Source organism: Elephas maximus, chromosome 2 (assembly GCF_024166365.1).
Source record: "Elephas maximus indicus isolate mEleMax1 chromosome 2, mEleMax1 primary haplotype, whole genome shotgun sequence".
Lineage (NCBI taxonomy): Eukaryota > Metazoa > Chordata > Mammalia > Proboscidea > Elephantidae > Elephas > Elephas maximus.
The window spans coordinates 173,220,781-173,240,190 of NC_064820.1; the positions used below are offsets into that span (position 1 = coordinate 173,220,781).

At 37.9% G+C, this 19,410-nt stretch overlaps 1 protein-coding gene across 11 annotated transcripts in view; it reads left to right on the top strand.

The window, feature by feature from the left end:
- The window catches only part of SGCD (sarcoglycan delta), a 1,252,876-nt gene extending 1,243,348 nt beyond the window's left edge, over window positions 1–9,528 (top strand). For 10 of the 11 annotated variants that reach the window (XM_049874193.1, XM_049874194.1, XM_049874195.1 and 7 more), the window contains one exon: window positions 997–9,528. In XM_049874193.1, the coding sequence (XP_049730150.1) occupies window positions 997–1,170 (174 nt within the window). In that variant the 3' untranslated portion in view covers window positions 1,171–9,528. The remainder of the gene's footprint in view (window positions 1–996) is intronic. The other variant, XR_007516169.1, reaches the window with a different exon arrangement.
- Window positions 9,529–19,410: the final 9,882 nt, after the last annotated feature.

The following is a 19,410-nucleotide window of genomic DNA, read 5'->3' on the forward strand; positions in this document are numbered from 1 at the left end:
CAGCTGCTCCACAGAGAAAGATATGGCAGTCTGCTTCCATAAAGATTTAGAGCCTTGGAAACCCTATGGGGCAGTTCTACTCTGTCCTACAGGGTCCCTATGAGTCAGAATTGACTTGATGGCAATGGGTTTGGTTTTTTTGGAAAAAACCAAACCCATTGCTGTCCAGTTGCTTCCAACTCATAGTGACCATATAGAATTTGGACCCCAAAAGAATCAGTTATAATCTAATATCACCTTCTACCACTTCTCATTTTTTGGCCAGTGTTTCTCAAAGTATGTTCTGTAGGACATCACCAAGTCAGTTTGTAAAACTGGGGATGGTGGTGGGAAGGGGAGTGGTAGAGGCTCACTGGTTATTTAAGATTAAATCACTAATTATTTAAGACTGGAAAGTGCTGATCACTCTAGTCTCTTCTTAAAGACTCAACATGCACATGGACTTATTTAGGATCTAAGAAGTCCCATAGCAAAGAAATAGTTAAACCTGGCATTTCCAGATTTATTTAACTCTAGGACAGTATTCACCTCCTAGGTGATACACTTCTGCAAAATGCCAATCTAGGCCAGCGCAGATTGTCTTGCTGTAATTAAAGCTTCCACAAAGGTAGAGACTTTGTCTTATTCATATTAGAATTCCCACTACCTAGAAGACTGAACAGTTCCTGGGCGGCACTAACAGTTAATGCTCTCGGGTGCTGAGAGCTTGGAAGTTTGAGTCTACCCCGAAGATGCCTCAGAAGAAAGGCCTGGCAATCTACCTCTGAGAAGGCAGCCATTGAAAACCCTATGGAGCACAGATCTACTCTCTGTCACACATGGGGTCGCCCTGAGTCAGAATCGATTCAACAGCAACTGATTACTGGTTAGAACACTAAGCACATAGTCGGTGGCCATTGAAGTTAAAGAGGTGATCACTTGTTTACTGTTTCTGAATGTCAACAAAATAAATGATGGCCTCTGATTGACTCTTTCCTTCCTATTCACTCACTTTAGATTAAGTTAGATGCTGCGAAAATCAGACTACCTAGACTGCCTCATGGATCGTACACACCGACAGGAACGAGGCAGAAGGTCTTCGAGATCTGCGTCTGCGCCAACGGAAGATTATTCTTATCCCAGGCAGGAGCTGGTTCCACTTGTCAGATAAACACAAGTGTCTGCCTTTGAAAGACTATCCCGAGTGGACATCGTAGGCGGCATAAAGGCCTTTTTTGGCTTTAGACACTGGCTGCCAGCTATTTTTACTAGAACACAGAAAGCCTATCAAAGACCTTGTGTGTGTGTGTGTGTGTGTGTACATGCGTGAGTGTGTTTGCGTGTGTGGGTAAATATAAATATATATAAATATATATAAATAAATATATATATATCCTCTGTATAAAATGAGGTTTCAGTACAAAAGGAACCATGGGTGACCCTGTGATCATCCAATGTCATTTTCCATCCCATCCTCACCACCTACAATGATGAAATCTAAACTTAGAACACTAAGTGGAGCCTGAAATTCCCCAGACCACTCAAAATCACACGGTGTGTTGAACACTTACAGAATATTCACCAAGTGTGAGACACAGTGTATCGTCTCTTTTAGTCTCATTTCAAGGCAGCGATGGCGGGAATCTCCAAGTCACGCTCAAGCACTGAGACCCTCGTATTAAAAACAGACATTTGGCTTCCTTTTAGAGTTTGAGTTAAGCCTGGCCACTACCCCCTCTTCGAGTGAGGGTTGGGGCAATGCCACAGAAATCAGCCATGGGAGCTCAAAAGGGCTGTCCTACCTTTGTCACCAAATTTAATGGGGCTTTTGTAGTTCAGTGAGGAGGGTGAATTGTAGCAAATTTGGAGCTGCCTTCCAACGCCTGCTGTCTGCCCTCAACCTCGCATATTCTCCCACAGTCAGAATAGCAGATGTAAATCAGCACAAAATAGGGAAGCAGCTGGTCCTCAGTTGGCTGGAAACTACTCAGTGGCTTGACAGGCAAAGAACAAATGGGCAATAAGCCTCTGTTTAAAAGAAAAAATGGCTCCAAAGCTGTGCATCCTCACTCTTGACTTTATCCAGAGACTTCTGACCCAAAAAAGGTCAAGTCAATCAAAATCCATAAGAGCAGAATTCCAACTCCAAGAGAAGCCATTTTGAGATGGAAGGCCAATGAAGAGTAGCATAGGAAACCTCATTATTTTTTATTTGTTTCTTGGGCATGGTAGGAATTTAGAAACAAGCCTTTTATTTTTAAAGGCATGCACACTCTTTGGCTTTGATCTTTTTTTTTTTTTTTTTTCCAGTGCGGGGAGATTCATATTTCTCAATCCATCGTTATGTTTTCTCCAAAAATACTGACCCAAGAATCACAGGTATCAAGTTCTACATGCCCCCAGAATTGCTCACTGAGTTAATAAAAACTGAGTCAAGTGTCTTTATCAGAATCACTGTGTCCCCTGGGGCCCAGCAGGGCCTGTCCCCCTCCCTCCCCATAGATGGAACCAGCTCCCTAATTCCCGCCATCAGCTACCTCTCATCACTTCACCTTCATCATCACTCTCCAGGGTCACCCTGGTCAGCTCTTGTGCTGGGACAGGGGATTACACCATCTCTGTTCAAAGAGGGGGAACTGTGCCTATGCCTTAAGTCAATGCACTCAGCAAGGAGAAGCACATCCTATTTATCTTCTTGTTACCTGTAGTTTATTTTGGGCGATTGGAGGGGAAGGGTTGAGAAATGACTCAGCATCTTAAAAGCCGGTAGACAAACCAAGTGGCTGTCAGATGTGGACTCTAAGGAGCGCAGAATGGAAACTTAACTGGCGTACACTGTTCTGAGTACCATTTGACAAGCAGTAGCCCCACAATCCTAAATGAAGTCGTATTTGTAGACCTGAATAGGATTTTCTTTTTTTTTTTTTTGCTCAACAAGGTTCTAATTTTTCTTACTTCACAAGCAGGGGAAGGTTTGTCCTAGGAGATAAATAAGCAGTTTGATACTTTCGAGATGGCAGTCAGGCACGAGGCTGAGGTTTGCATATGTGGGATGGAAAAGCTGTTGTCACTTACTCACTTAGTTGTAGGGGCCTGGGGTCAAGCGTGACCAGTGGTTCTGCTGGCTTATACACTCCAAGCTCCTCCAGTCACTTGCACTCTATCCCATGTAGAAGAGTTGAGTTATTCAAGGGTGAGGCCATCAGAGTGACCGTCTGCAGCACCAGCGTCTGAAAAGGAAAGCCATAGAAAGATCTGGTTATTACGGATCCGTGCTATGAATATCCCGGAGAATCATGCTGCCAGAACCTGCATGTGTCACACCCAGGGTTTTCACAAGCTAGGAAAATGTCTCCTTGACTATTAGGAGCGCCTACCCCAAGTTGTTCAGATAAACAATAGTAGCTATGAGATTCTTTGCAGCTACATACCTAAAGACAAGGTATTTTAGGGCAACAGAGCATCTTTGTATTTTGCTATCTCGAGTACATAATCTATGGATGACCAGGGAGCAAAAGGTTCCCTGAACCTCTTTCCTCTGATTTTGTTCTAACCATTACGTGAAAGTCTGAGATCAGCACCTTAGGAGGTTTAGGCCAATTAAAAAAAAATAAGGACGTGATTCCTGTTGCATTATTTAATGCTAAGGGTAGTCAGATCACATTATGGAATAAAAATAATAGCAGCAACCAGGAATATAAATCAGGCACCTATGGGGGACAGATATGCTATAAAATTCTGATTTGCATTTGTGTTAAGAGACCATAATATATAGGGGAATAAACAGGAAATTAGATATGGATTAAGTTATGTATTTCAGATCAGAATATAAAAATCTGTAAAATGCAGTCTGAGTTTTTCAATGTACATTTTTTTTTTCCTCCCAGCTCCCTCCAACTAGAATACTTGTCCATGGTGACGAGAGAAAGTTTTATCTGAATTCTGGAAAAAAAAGCTTTTACATTAAAATCTGCTAACCCCTAATAAAAAAAAAAAAATGAGATTCTTTCTAATCTTTATACATAATATCTTCTAGACAATCACATTTTTGGGTATATTGAGCAGCAGGTGGCATAACAAAGGGTTCAAATGAATCTTCAATATTCTAGAAGTTCTAGTATGTTAATATTCTTTAGGAGATTTTTATAAATTAAAAATTGATTTCCAAATATGTTTAGCCTTTATGCGATATCTTCTCAATGAGTCATAAAACTTCAGTCTTGGGAAACTGCTAGAGTATAATGGAGGTTTTCGAGAGCACTTACAGTGGTATCTATCTAAGGTTATATTTAGGTCGATACTTGATGTACAGCTTCATAATTTTTGTGCTACCCAAGGGATAGATCTTGTAGACATGAATTGGCTCTTAATTTTCTTTAGGTCATTTTTCCTTTAGACGATTTTCCTAAAAGGAAAATTGTATACCCTAAAAGATCAGCAACCATAGAACAAAGATCACTTGAGGTTTGACCCCAGAGCAGTGGTTAGCTAAGCATGGCCTGTGGGCCAAATGTGGCCCACCACTTGCTTTTGCCAATAAAGTTTTATTGGAACACAATTCCACTCATTCATTTATGTATTGTCTATGGCTGCTTTTGTACTATAATAGCAGGGTCGAGTAGTTGAGACAGAGACTGCCCACCCTGCAAAGGGTAAAATGCTTGCTATTTGGCCCTTTACAGAGAAAAATTGCTGACCTCTGATCTAGAGGGCATATTTCTGGTATGTTTTGGATACAGCAAGAAAGGAAGCAGATTTCATGATAACATGGAGTACATTTCCCTGTAGGTTTGGGAATATAAATACTCGGTTATGTAAAGGAAGGTTGGAGGACCTGCCTTACACTATGTGTAGAAGTGATCACTTGTCTGAGAAACTTAGGTCAGAGGACTCTTGGGAACAGGGAGGATGGAATTAGAGGAGGGCTTGGTAGAAAAGGAAAGCTGTTATCCTTCAACAGCTTTTTCGCAGGACCCTAATAGATAAGTGGCTTAGCATTATTCATGTAACAAGTGAAGCAGGGTTCCTATGATTTAAATTTAGAATCTCTTTCCTAAAAAGTCTCTTTTTGTAGACTTTTTTGTAAACTTCCTCAGACAGAAGTTTCCACCTCACTTTCCCATATTCCAGAAAGATGCCCATTCCACTCTCCCCTGGAGAGTATTTGTTACTTAACATGTTTTTTTGTATCCATCACTTAGTTACCCACACCTCCAGAGCACTGACTGTGCTTAAGGGTTGGTGGGACCAAAAAATAATTGCAAGTATTGGAAGAAGCATCTTAAAATACATAGAAGGGAGAAATACAGTAAAATCCATTTAAGAAGCTGTTGCTGGAAGGAATCAGCTTAAAGTCAACTTGGTTCTGTTTTCCAGGAGCTGGGTCTTTGTTCTTTGGTGTAGAGAGAGTGCAAAAGAAGACATATTTTGAATTCCAATATCTCTGCCTCTGTGTGGTATGGTAGGTTTCTACCACAGAGATTTGTCCATTCGATCAATATCTCTATTGTTATTCCTGAGCTTTATAGTCATATTCAATATTGTTAAAATAGCATCAGTTTTGAACGACACTTTGTAAGTGTAAGTATTTATGGTGGGGAGGAAGGATTATCTCTTTGTCCAAATGGAAACAAACACCATTTCCCAGGCCCTGATCAGTATCACTTTAAGTTTTCAGCATTTTTTTCCTGGACACAAAGGGAAGAGGGCTAAACTGATAACCACACTAAACAGGGGCAGCTTTTGGTGGGACTGTCTTACTTTTGTTTATTTTAGGCAAAAGAGAGCATGACGTTTGGACCAAAGAGATAAACAGATCTGTTTAAACACCTAATCCTTATTCTGAAGGGGTCTATAAAAGATGAGAATCTTATTTAAGTAATTTGTAAATAAGACCAGTTTCTTCTCTTTCTCCTGCACAGGAAAATCTTAGGCACAAAAAGGACGGCAAAGCAGTTCCTAGAATGGTACATTTGCATGGCACCCCAGTAGCAGGTGGGGAAAAAGTTATAATAAAAGAAACAACCTTAGAAAACAGGCCTTTTATCCCAAAGATAAAATGTCTCTCTTTTGGTCTTTCATCACTTTCTCCTTGTTGGAAGATTTCCCCCAATTCCGACATATTTCCATTAAAATAGTCAAAGCTACTGCACAGGGATGTCAGATGCATCTCTTTCTTTGTGGTAATTGGAATTTAAAATTATATAGTTGTCTCTGAATTCCTTATTCACAAAGCCAAACCACTGATAAGAGATAAAGACCTCTGAAGACTGCTGCTCCAGCCAGCACTGCATACTACACGCATTAGCGCTTTCAAAAGCAATGTGATTTCTGTGGTTCTTAAAAGCTTTCTTCATAATGGAGTCCTCGAACTTGCTCAAGGCAGGTCTGAATGGCAAAGGGAAAATAATTATTTGTGGGAGGTCCTTGCTTTGGGTATCGTTAGAGCACAAGTGTAGGAGAAAATACCCACTTTGGGGTGACCCATGCTCACGCATGCTATCTTCTTTGTTTTTGCTCCCCTTTTCTAAATACTGACAGAGTAGGAAATTATCATCTTCCTTTAAGAAAAAGAGAGCAAACCAAGAATGTATGACACAGTATTAGTAAAGTTACCAAATCCGTCAATTAACAGCCTCAACTATAGCAACAGCAATGACAACACTACTCTTCAGTTTCTACCCAGCAAGCAACAATATCAGTACCCGCTTCATGAGATTTGCAATTGAAATAGAACAAAGGAAAATTCATTATGGGCAAGAAGCATGTTTAGAGCGCAATTCCACCTGTGACAACTAGAACCCAGAGTAGTGTTCCAGGTGCCTCATTAGGCATGTGTGCTCTCTCACTAGCAAGTGAGGGAATTATGCTTCATTGTTGAGCATTAACTCAACTCAGCTAAATAAAACAAAGATGAGGATGCCTCTTTGGGAAAAGAGAAAAGGAAGCACCTGTTTTACCTAAAATCTGCTCAGTACTCCTAGAGTTTCTAGCAGTCCTTCTTCAAATGTCTTCACAGCCTACTTCTACATTTAGGTTATTTCAAGGAAATCAGAGATAGCTCATGTGAGGAACTCCAAGTTGCTCTACTAGACTACGTATGAGCACTATGTCAAGGGATTGTCTAAGGACCCGAAAAGGACATTTGTTGACAAAGAAGATGTTGTTGTTTCTGTTAGTCCTCACATTCATCTGAGTCATGGGATTCTACAAATTTGAGAGGATGGGGTTATGGATCCCTTTGGGAATCTAAGCAAAACTATGGAAATTCTCCCCCAAAAGAATCACACTCAAAATTTTGCGTAAAATTAAGGAAGTTTTCTTGGACCTAAAACCTGTCCTAAGACATGAGAAGAGTTGGTTAGAATTCTATTCTCCAATTATTAATGATAAAAACTGTTGTTCAGTAGCTAATACCCACTGAACACTTGGTATGTGCTAGGCGCTCTTAAGTGTTTTATTTCTATTAACTTATTTCATCATCAAAACAACTCTTTGAGTTAGAGGCTATAATTGTTCTAGTTTGCAGAGGCAAAAACTGAAGCTTAGAAATGCTAAGTAACTTTCCCGAAGCCACTACTAGAAAATGGCAGCACTGGAATGTGGATCTACCACCAAACCATGATACTATGGTGTATCCCTGATCACTAACATAGCATTTTTCAAGCTGTTGGGAAGTATCTCCTACCAGTTTTTAGACTAGACCTTTTTGAATGAATGAGGCCATGGAACTTTTATCTCCCGGCGTTCTGGAGTCTCTCACCTCTGGTAGCATCTAGTAGTAAAGTATAGATAGATACCTGGGATGAAATTTTATATAAAAGGTCTGTCAGAATAATATAATCTGGAACCAAAAAATTGGTTTGATCTACTTGTGATTCTTATTGAGTTAGGCTTCCTGTCCTTAAAAATTGGAAGACACCTGGTTTGCCATCCTCATATTTAGCACAAAATTTTAATATTCAATGAACTATGGGTGTGGCTATAACAAGTCAGCATTTCCACACGCATACATCTCCTTCCCCTACCCCTCATTTCAAAAGACAAATGTTGTCTTCTTTTAGGTGATGTCTTTGATGACAGTTGTTTATCATGCTTCCCTACCCTCACTTGTAACAGAATTCAAAAAAAGAATCAAATACAAGGGTGCTCAATCCCTATATCATTGTCCCCTATTTCTGTACAAGAAGATAGGATTAGCGAGGGCTCAATTAGCATTAGGCATTTGATTCCCAAGCTGTCCACTTTGGCTTGGATACTAGTTTGGACCCCAGACGTTGTCAGCCATCACTAATGGGCCACATGCCCCGTCATGTGCAAAATTCTCACCAAAGCACTCAGGCCGTCACTACCAATTGATCTGAGTTGGAAATGAGACCCATTTGCTAATTGTTAATTAAACAGTGGCACCTTTGTATGACTTGACCTTGTACATTTAACACTGGCATTCTAGATTCAGAAAGGAGGCTGGCAGCATTCCAACTGGGAAAGGTATAGATGAGTGCATCATAAGTTCCTTACAACTAGGTGGCTTTGGAGCACTTTCATCTTCTGAGCAAAGGGACCAGCATTTGATCTGTAAGAGTTAAAAGACAAAAAACCATTTTGAAGTATTAACTCAGCCAGGGATCATCCACACAGGTTATAAAACCAGTGTGCTCTTGGTGAGGTCCTGCTGTCAACCTTCCCCACCCAGACCTGAGAAGGCCACAGCAGCAGAGAGGCTGGGGTTCATCCTGCTTTTATGTTCTTTCAGAAAGACGCAACTGAGCCACTAGGGGGACTGTGGGTAGAGCTATTCATTGCTCCCAACAGACTCAGCCCATGCTAGTCAGGGTCCTGTACGCTCTAGTCTGACTTAACCTCCCACAAAACTTTAGTCAAGGAATGAGCTTAAAAAAAAAAAAAAAAAAAGTCAAGACCCCATTTTGAAGTAAGTCAGGGATTTTCTTTTTGATGGTGTATGTGTCCAAATGGCAAGCCAGGACTGGCTACCTTTAAAAATCTCATGGAACGAACAGCATCAGAGGCAGAAATCATGTTCCCTGGTAGGGAAGGGAGATTCCAGGAAAGTAAAGGGAAGATTCAGCAAACCTGAATTAACCTAATTTTTAGCCCATGTTTTTGTGAAGGAGGTGGAATGGAGTTTCCCATAGTTGACCATCTCTCTATTTCCTCCTCATATGAGACCACAAAGAAGCAGAACTAATACCTCTTAAGGAGGTCATGCTATAGAAGGAAAAGTCAGAGGACAAGTGCCCTTGTGCTGACTCAAGGTACTCCTGGAGATTCTGGTGCTTTCAACAGAAAAAATGAGGTCAGAGAAGTCCCATTTGCTTGGAGATTTTGAGAAAGGAGCCTCATTCCCATTAAGGAATAGAGTTCAGTCTTTGGGTGGTTTTTGGTTTTCTTTTATTTTGTTTAGTTTTTCTCCTGGTTTGGGTGTAATGTAAGAAGAGCTTTTTTGTTTTGTTTCGTTTTGAATAACATCAATCCTTGCACACTCTATGCAAAAATTTTGTAAGCATTGCACTAATGCTATGAATTACAAGGAACTATTTTAACTTTATTACACTTTCTGTATAAAAAAATTTGTATTTAATATTATTTCAACTGCAGTCTTGTAAAATATATTAATAAAAATAATGATTGGTAAGAAGGAAAGCACCCTTGTCCACTTCTTTAGGGAATTCCTCTCTCACAGTTGCTCCATTAGTCACTCTTCTTATCTCTACCCCAGAAATAAATTTCCAGATCAATTTCTCTTCCCATTAATGCCCACGTCAGTGGCCTAGCATGTTGGCTCTCAGGAAGAGATTCACAGAGGCTGCCTTAAGAAAAGAGGGTTTATCCATAAAGTAACATGTGCCCTGCAAGTGGAGAGTCCCCAGGATTTGGTGCAGGTCTAGGAAACAAGCATCCTCTACTGCTCTCCTAATGACCTGCAAGGGCTCCTCTTGCTACAATTTATTGCTTCCCTCTCTAAGTTCTTAATGAAGCTAGTCTGATTGGTACCTGTTGGGTAAAACCTTTTCAACTAGGCCACCTCCTGGTCAGCCTATGGATGAGTCATCTTTGTGTAATGTGCCCATCCCTGTTCCAATCATCCTCTTCCAAAGAATACCCTAGCCCTGCTTCTCTAAATGGGGCAATGGGTGAGATAATTTATGATAGAAGGGGAAATGGAGATGGCAGGCATAATGGCAGAACCACTGTGATCTATACATCGCAATCCTTCATTCTGAGCATTTCCATCTCTCCTGGTCTTCTACACTGTTGAGCTTTTGCATGTGCTATTCCATCTGCCTAGAATACTCTTCCATCATCTAGCATCACCTAATTCCAATAACTCATACTTTAAGATCCCATTCAGTTATCAGTTTCTCTCTGTGGTATTCATCATTCCTTCTTCTCCCATTAATTTGTTCTAATCTCTCTTATAGGAGCCCTGGTGGTGCCATGGTTAAGCACTTGACTGCTAACCAAAAGGTTGGCAGTTCAAACCCACCAGCTGTTCTTCAGGAGAAAGATGTGGCAGTCTGCTTCCATAAAGATTTCAGCCTTGGAAACCCTATGGGGCAATTCTACTCTGTCCTATAGAGTCGCTGTGAGTCAGAATAGACTCAATGGCAATGGGTTTCTTTTTGGTTTAATCTCTTTTATAATTCCACATTAAATTGTGATTTATTTATTTGCCTGTCTACCTTAAACCCTAGAATGCTTATATTCATTTTTATAATTTACAGAGAATAACATATCTAAATAGATCCTAAACAAAACTGTAAGGTAGATGGGTAATTTCCTCATCTAGAAAATCTAAGACAAACCGCATATACCCAATGTGTGGCAGAGCCAGTGCCCACACCCAAATGTACTTTCCTTGTAGGCTGCCTCTCATCAAATGTAGCTCCTGACTCAAATGACACTGAAGCTATATTACAGAATCCTTAAGACTTTGACAAAAAAAAATTGATAAAAATTTTACTCTCAGACAGGGTGTAATTTATTTCCAAAGACACATTATTTTACCTAGTATTTTTTTTTGGAAAAATTTACAAAAAAAAAAAAAGAAAGAAATGAAAGTCTAAATCAAAGAGAATGAAATCAGAAAAATCACTACTCAAGAGACTTGATGGGCTGATGAAAGAATTTTGAAGCTTAGCTAAAAAGATAAAGATTAATGACATTAATGAGAGAGAAAGGCTGTTACTGACAAGCCAAATTAATTGACATCATTGCTGATACAAAATTAGAAAGTAGTTGAAATACCAAGAAGCTAACGCATGCTCTCTTCCTTTCTTCCCCTGGAAGGAATTTTACAATGAGGAGTAGTTATAAGTAACCAACTCTTTAATTATTTTTTTCTGATCTTGACCGCTTTAGAGAACATGTAAGATTCTGGGGCCCACTTGTGAATGCAGCCCCACTTTCTCCAAGATAAGAACCAAGGGCATAGGGTTAGGGACTGAGGATCAGAGGTGCAGGTGAATAAACACATTTCAGAAAAACTTTAAGCAACATGTATGAATTAGCATCCCCAATTAAGTCCAGTGATAGGCTAATTTTAGTTTATGAGTGCCAAATTTTAACAACCCTCAGTAACACCAAACACTTGGAGCCAATGATCAATTTACAGCCCCAAGAAATATCCTCATGGCCTGTCAGTGGACAGCAGATCTGCCTTGGAGGCTCAATGGCCCAAATAACTAAACATAACTGTAGAATCCTAAGATACCTCAAGATGAGTCTTGTGAAAATTTAAGATGGGAATTTAAAATATGAGAATAGAATCTTTGAAATTGTAGTGTATTTTAATGGGGACTAGACATTTTTAAACAGCAAAGTTGATAATAGATATCAAAGCAAGGGTAGAAATTATGACACTAAATAATCTCTCTTAATCTATTAAGAGACTAAATCAATTGTTGTATTTGAAAATGATGTTAGGCAAAAATCAATCTATAAGACCAGAATACAAGGAAAATCACTATTTTAAAACAGACTTTAGAGTAAAAAATATTAGCAGAAATTTAGATGAACTGTGTATAAGCATGTTTGTCTTACTGATTATACGTGATTAAGCCCTTATACTAAGAAGAGAAGTAACAAAAAACAAAATTCTTAAATTTTGAAAAATGAGAAGAAAATTGACAAATGTAACTGTACTGGGAAAATTTTAGCCACTCAATATTATAATTTATCAAACTGGCAAGGCATAAAAAATGAACACACACACATACATCTTCACATGGCAGACAAGAAAAGCAACCTTTCTTTGACTGCCCATGATAATACGTAATAAATTAGTATAATCTCAAAATAAAAAAATTAAAAAAAAACTTTTCAGACTATATACTCTGAAAGTAGACATAGTCACTTTATGTTAACATAAAATTCCAGAAATTTAAGAATTGAAAAACACTTCCTCTAACTAAATGATGAGTTGAGAAAGGAACCCTGTCTATTTAAAGATTAGTGATTTAAAAAAACACTACACGTTATATACTTTGGTCAAAGCAGTCTTCTGCCATAACAAAAGCATTTAAACTTATCAATCAATAGAGAGTGTTTAAAGACATAGAAATAATTTTAAGACACACATATGCAATAATGTGTGATAGCAACTTGGAAACTTCAATGAAACATACGATTAAAAACATAGCAAAATTAACAAAAATCAGTGCTTATCAACTTAAGCAAAATTGCTTTTCTTTAGCAAATTCTACCAAAGATACGCCTTTATATAAGTAATGCACATGACTATATACATGCATTCACAAATTTAAGATCCGTTGTAACCTATGATAACTATAAAATTTTGAGATAAACATAAAATGGGGAGACCAACTCTTAATTGTACAAGTAAAACTCATAAAGGTTTCTTGTTTTCCTTCTAATTAATTTACACATTTAACAAAATGCAAATCAAAATCTCAAAAGAAATTTTCTGGGAGGTAAACAAAATAATTCAACAACTTCTCAGGCAAAATGAAAGAGAAAAAAAAGTAAAGAATATTCTCTACAAAGAGGCATTAAAATAACACAAACCTAACAGATTGTTTAAAATCGCAAAATACCAATCAATAATGAAGCATTCTGTTTCAGAAACAGAAGTACAGATCTATGCTGTTGAGTCATGTTTCCCTACAGGAAAACACCCTTCTCTGAATACCCCTGTTCACCCTCCAAGATTTGACCTGCATATTCCCCGCCTCCTGAAAGACGCCCTCCTAAACTTTCAGAGCACCCTGGGCATACTATTACAGCCTATGTTGTACTGATTGCTATGGTTAGGTGCCATCCAGTCAATTCTGACTCATAGTGACCCTATGTACAACAGAATGAAACAGTGCCCAGTCCTGCGCCATCCCCACAATCGTTACTATGTTTGAGCCCATTGTTGCAGCCACTGTGTCAATCTATCTCATGAGGGTTTTCCTTTTTCGCTTTCCCCTACTTTACCAAGCATGATATCCTCCATCAGTGACTGGTCCCTTCTGATAACATGTCCAAAGAACGTGACATGAAATCTTGCCATCGTGACTTCTAAGGAATATTCTGACTATACTTCTTCCAAGACAAATTTGTTTGTTTTTTGGGTAATCCATAGTATATTCAATGTTCTTTGCCAACACCATAATTCAAATCATCAAATCTTCTTTGGTCTTTCTTATTCATTCTCCAGCTTTCACATGCATATGTGGTGATTGAAAATACCATGGCTTTGGTTGGATGTACCTTAGTCCTCAAGGTGACATCTTTGCTTTTTTAACGCTATAGAGGTCTTTTGCAGCAGAGTTACCCAATGCAATACATCCTGTGATTTCTTGACTGCTGCTCCCATGGGCGTTAAGTGTGGATCCAAGTAAAATGGGCCTTGAGTGTGGATCCAAGTAAAATGAAATCCTTGACAACTTTAGTATTTTCTCCACTTATTATGATGTTGCTTATTGGTCTAGTTGTGAGGATTTTTATTTTCTTTATGTTGAGGTGTAATCTATACTGAAGACTATATTCTTTGATCTACATCAGTAAGCACTTCAAGTACTCTTTGCTTGCAGCAAGCAAGGTTGTGTCACCTGCATAGCTCAGGTTGTTAATGAGTCTTCCGCCAATCCTGATGCCACATTCTTCATATTGTTCAGCTTCTCGGGTTGTTTAATCAGCATTACAGATTGAATAGGTATGGTGAAAGAATACAGACCTGAGGCACACCTTTCCTGACTTTAAACCATACGGTATCCCCTTTTTCTCTAACAGCTGCCTTTTTTCTATGTACAAGTTCCACATGGGTAATCTATGTCTACTTTCAGAGTATATAGTCTGAAAGTTTTTTTTTTTTTAACTTTTTCATTTTGAGATTATACTAATTTATTACGTATCATCATGGGCAGTCAAAGAGACGTTGCTTTTTCTTGTCTGCCATGTGTATTCTCTGCTTCTGGTATTCTCTGCTTTCAGCCAAGATCCATCTGACATCAGCAATGATATGCCTCGTTCCATGCCCTCTTCTGAATCTAGCTTGAATTTCTAGCAGTTCCCTATGAATGCACTGCTGCAACCATTTTTTAATTAGCTTCAGCAAAATTTTACTTGCATGTAATATTAATGATATCTTTCCATAATTTCTGTATCCCACTGAATCACCTTTCTTCAGAAGAGACATGAATATGCATCTCTTTCAGTCAGTTGGCCAGGTAACTGTCTTCCAAATTTCTTGGCGTAGACGAGTGAGCACTTCTAGCGTTGCATCCATTTGTTGAAATATCTCAGTTGGTATTCCGTCATTCCTGGAGCCTAGTATTTCACCAATACTAGCACAGTTTGTGGTTCTTCCTTCAGTAAAATCAGCTCTTGATCGTATGCTACCTCCTGAAATGGTTGAGTGTTGGCTGTTTTTGGTACAGTGATTCTGTATACTCCTTCCTCTTCTTTTGGTGCTTCCTGTGTCATTCAACATTTTTCCCATAGGATTCTTCACTGTTGCAACACAAAGCTTGAATTTTCCTTCAATTCTTTCAGATTGGTAAATGCTAAGCATATTTTTCCCCTTTGGTTTTCAAACTCCAGATTTTTGCACACTTCGTTAGAATACTTTGTCTTCTTGAGCTGCCCTTTGAAATCTTCTGTTCAGCTCTTTTACTTGATCATTTCTTCTGCTTCCTTTACTACTCTACATTCAAGAGCAAGTTTCAGAGTCTCTTCTGACATCCATTTTGGTCTTTTCTTTCTGTTTTTTTAATGACCTTTTGCTTTCTTCAATTATGGTATCCTTAAAGTCATCCCATAAGTCCTGTAGTCTTTGGTCCTTAGTGTTCAATGCATGACATCTATTCTTGAGAGGGTCTCTAAATTCAGGTGGGATACACTCAAGGTCGTACTTTGGCTCTCGTATATTTGTTTTAATTTTCTTCAGTTTCAGCTTGAACTTGCATATGAGCAATTGATGGTCTGTTCTGCAGTCGGCTCCTGGCCTTGTTCTGCCTGATGATATTGAGCTTCTCCATTGTCTCTTTCCATAGATGTAGTTGATTTGATTCTTGTGTATTCCATCCAGTGAGTTCCACATGTATAGTTGCCATTTTGTTGTTGAAAAAAGGCATTTCCAATGAATAAGTCATTGATCTTGCAAAATTCTATCATGTGATCTCCCACATCATTTCTATCACCAAGGCCATATTTTCCAAATACCTATCCTTCTTTTTTTCTAAATTTCACATTATACTGAAGCAACCTATTAATTATTCTGCTTGTTTCACTAGAACATTGGCTCAAATACAGAGGTGCATTCTTCATTATTTTATGATTGGAACATAGCAGAGTGCCAAGCAACTAAATGGAAGTTGAATTGAATAGAAAACCCCTAAAAAACCCAAGTGAACATAAGAATGTGACTTATCATGTCAATTTATCAATTCAATCTACTATTTAATCTTAAGCACCCAAAACCAAAGAGTAAGAACATGATGGTGGTCTCTGCAATACCTGCAGTTTCCAAAAAAGAACAATCTTGATAACGACACAAACAGCCATGAGATTAAAATAAGCAATGATGGTGAATATATGGTACCAGAAAACCAGGTAGTTGGAATGACATTACAAATCAATGGAAAAAGTAATGATTATTTGATTGTTATTATGAAAACTAGTCAGCAGTTTTTTTGGTAGGTTCAGTAGGGGAGAAGGGAGCTTCAGAGTCATACCTTAAATTAACTCTACTAGACCAGACTTAAATATATTTGTTCATTAACATTTATTGTATGATTATTGTCTTGTAAATAAATAACACATACTCCTTGCTCCTGAATATCTCAGAGTTGAGTGGGGTAGACAGGCATCTAAAAAGGTCAATTGCAACACAGTACAGAAGAGTAGTGAAAAAGATAAGAAAAAAAACAACAGGAGATTGAGTAACATAACTATGATCTGTGGATGAATGATAAAGGAAATCACAAAGGGGAAAGACTGCCAGATGCAAGCATGTACAATTCTCTAAGTTCTTCCATCCCCCACTCCCTGCTATACATACACACACACACATACTTTTTTTAAAAAAGAATACTAACAGAAAATAGGATAAATGGTTAAAAATTATATGTTTTGGTGAGGTCATGAAAATTAATAAACAAGCCATGAAGACATCAGTAAATAAATGAACAAAACAGATAATAAGCACACAATTCACACAAGTGAAAATGTATGTTTTCTCAATTTGAACACACTGGAAAACATCACACAGAATTAATAACCACATTTCAGGGAAAACAAAGAAATGCTACCAGATTAAACATTCACTTTGACTTTGTCGTTGTTAGGTGCCTCCAAGTCAATTCCAATTCCAATGTACAGCAGAACAAAACACTGTCCTTTCCTGAGCCATCCTCACAAGCGTTGCTATGTTTGAGCCCATTGTTGCAGCCACTGTATCAATCCATCTCATGAGGATCTTCCTCTTTTTCTCTGACACTCTACCTTACCAAGCATGATGTTCTCCTCCAGGGACTGGTTCCTCCTCATAACATATCCAAAGTACGTGAATGAAGCCTCGCCATCTTCTCTTTCAAGGAGCACTATGACTGTACTTCGTCCAAGACAGGCTTGTTCATTCTTCTCACAGTCCATGGTATATTCAATATTCTTTGCCAACATCATAATTCAAATCCATCAATTCTTCTTTGATCCTACTTATTCATTGTCCAGCTTTTGCAGGCATAAGAGATGACTGAAAATACCATGGATTGGGTCAGGTACACCTTAGTCCTTAAAGTGACATCTTTGCTCTTGACTTTAAAGAGGTCTTTTGCAGCAGATTTGCCCAGCGTAATACATCATTTGATTTATTGACTGCTGCTGCCATGGGCGTTGACTGTGGATCCAAGTAAAATGAAATCCTTGACAACTTCAATATTTTCTCCATTTATCATGATGTTGCTTACTAGACCAACCTTGACTTTAAGATACTTAAATTCAGATATTTGATTTCAGAAATGCTAAGTGTTCAAAAGTACAACCTAGAATCTACTATTATAAATGTAATCGAAATCTATCAAATAGATGTGGTTAAATGTGTTCATCCCTAGCCACAAAAAAAGATCATTTTTTTCCCTACTAGGTTGATAAATAAATACATAATGACCATATTGAGGACCAGATGATAACACTGTGTTTTATATTTCATGTTAAATCCTGAAAAGGATCTTGTGAAGTAGGTATTATTATCCCCCTTATACAGAAATAATGCTAAAAAATAAAATAAAAAATGATGGACTGCACAGGTGACTCTATCAGCAAATGGCAAAGGTGAATTTGAACTTCAAGTATAATTTGTTCCATGATATGAAGTTGTCTACCTGATCCCCAAAAAGGGGTCAGACAAACGCATGTCTGCCTCACTGGTGTAGTGCCCACTGGTTTATTCTTTCACAAAGTAATTGGTCAGCTTTTTTAAACAGTCATAAGAATGTTCATATCCTTGGCCCAGTAATCCATTTCTTTAAATTCATCCAAGGCAATGATATTTAAGTAGGAAAAAGCTGTTTGCAACAGTAACATGCATTGCAGAATTTAAAGACATGAAAAATTAGAATCACTACCTAACCAGGGAAAAGGGAAGGCTAATTAGATCATGGTTATGTCAACTTTGTGGAATATTTTTCTGCCTTTCAAAAGGTTTATGAGAATTTTATTTTAGTATGGCAAATACAATAAGTATGTAAAAATGATACATGCACATGAACCAAGACTTGGATGGGAACAAAAAAATGAAGCAAGCTGATTTATATGCGTGGAGAGATTATAAGTATTTTTTTTATTATAATTCTTGTATTTATAATATTTGTATAATAAACCTTTTTAAAATAAAAGACTAGTATCTGTTCTTTTTCTTTAAAGCAGAATTAATGACAAATACTTTGATCTCATAAATAATCTGCAGGAAGGAAAATTTATAGGCCCATGGTTGTTTACTGAAGTATTATTTATAAAGAAAAAAACCAGGAATTTGCCCATTTCCAACAATAGGAGAATAGGCAATTAAATCATTGTGCAACCAACCAGTGGAATAAGTATTAAAATAATTTTGGAAACCATAGAACAGTGTTCAAATGTTTACAATAAGTTAAAAAGAACTTAAATTACCTGAAAGCTAATTACGACATTATTTTAAAAATTTGTTTTGTTGAGAATGAAAAAGACCCACTGATAATTTTAAGTTATGTTGTTAAGGTAATGTGAATATAGCTATTTTCTTTTCCCAAACTCTAAAAAATATGGTTATTTTGTAACTACTAATTTTGTAAACACACCATCAGGAAAGACCAATCACAAGAAAAGGATATCATGCTTGATGAAGCAGAAGGTCAGTGAAGATGAGGAAAGTCCTCCATGAGATGGACTGATGCAATAGCTGCAGAATTAGGTTCAAATATAGCAACAACTGTGAGGATGGCATAGGACCAGGCAATGTTTTGTTCTGTTACACATGAAGTTGCCATGAAGTTGGAGCCAACTTGATGATATCTAACAACATCAATAACAGTTTTGTAAAATGAATGAACAAAAATTATTTTTAAGCTTTACTAAAACAACAAGATTATCTAATTTCCAATTTTGGTCCATTTATTCAAATCTATCATTGGATTCAATTTGAACAGACCTCTGAGCACAGAGAATGGCTGGGGATATAAGGTTGCCTCTCCTTCCATTCCACAGAAGAATGAGAACTTTGAAAATGTTCTTCTGGTCCCTATGATAGTTACAAAGGTCTCCTACAGATCTGACATCAAATAACAGGCCACACATCTAAGTTCTATTTAGGCACCAAAGTTGCATGAACACTGTCTCCCTATTGGATTTAAAGCAAGGATCAGGCGAGGAAGGGCCCAACCCTTTCCAATTTCGAGAGATATGAAGGAGAACCAAGGAAAGCTATAA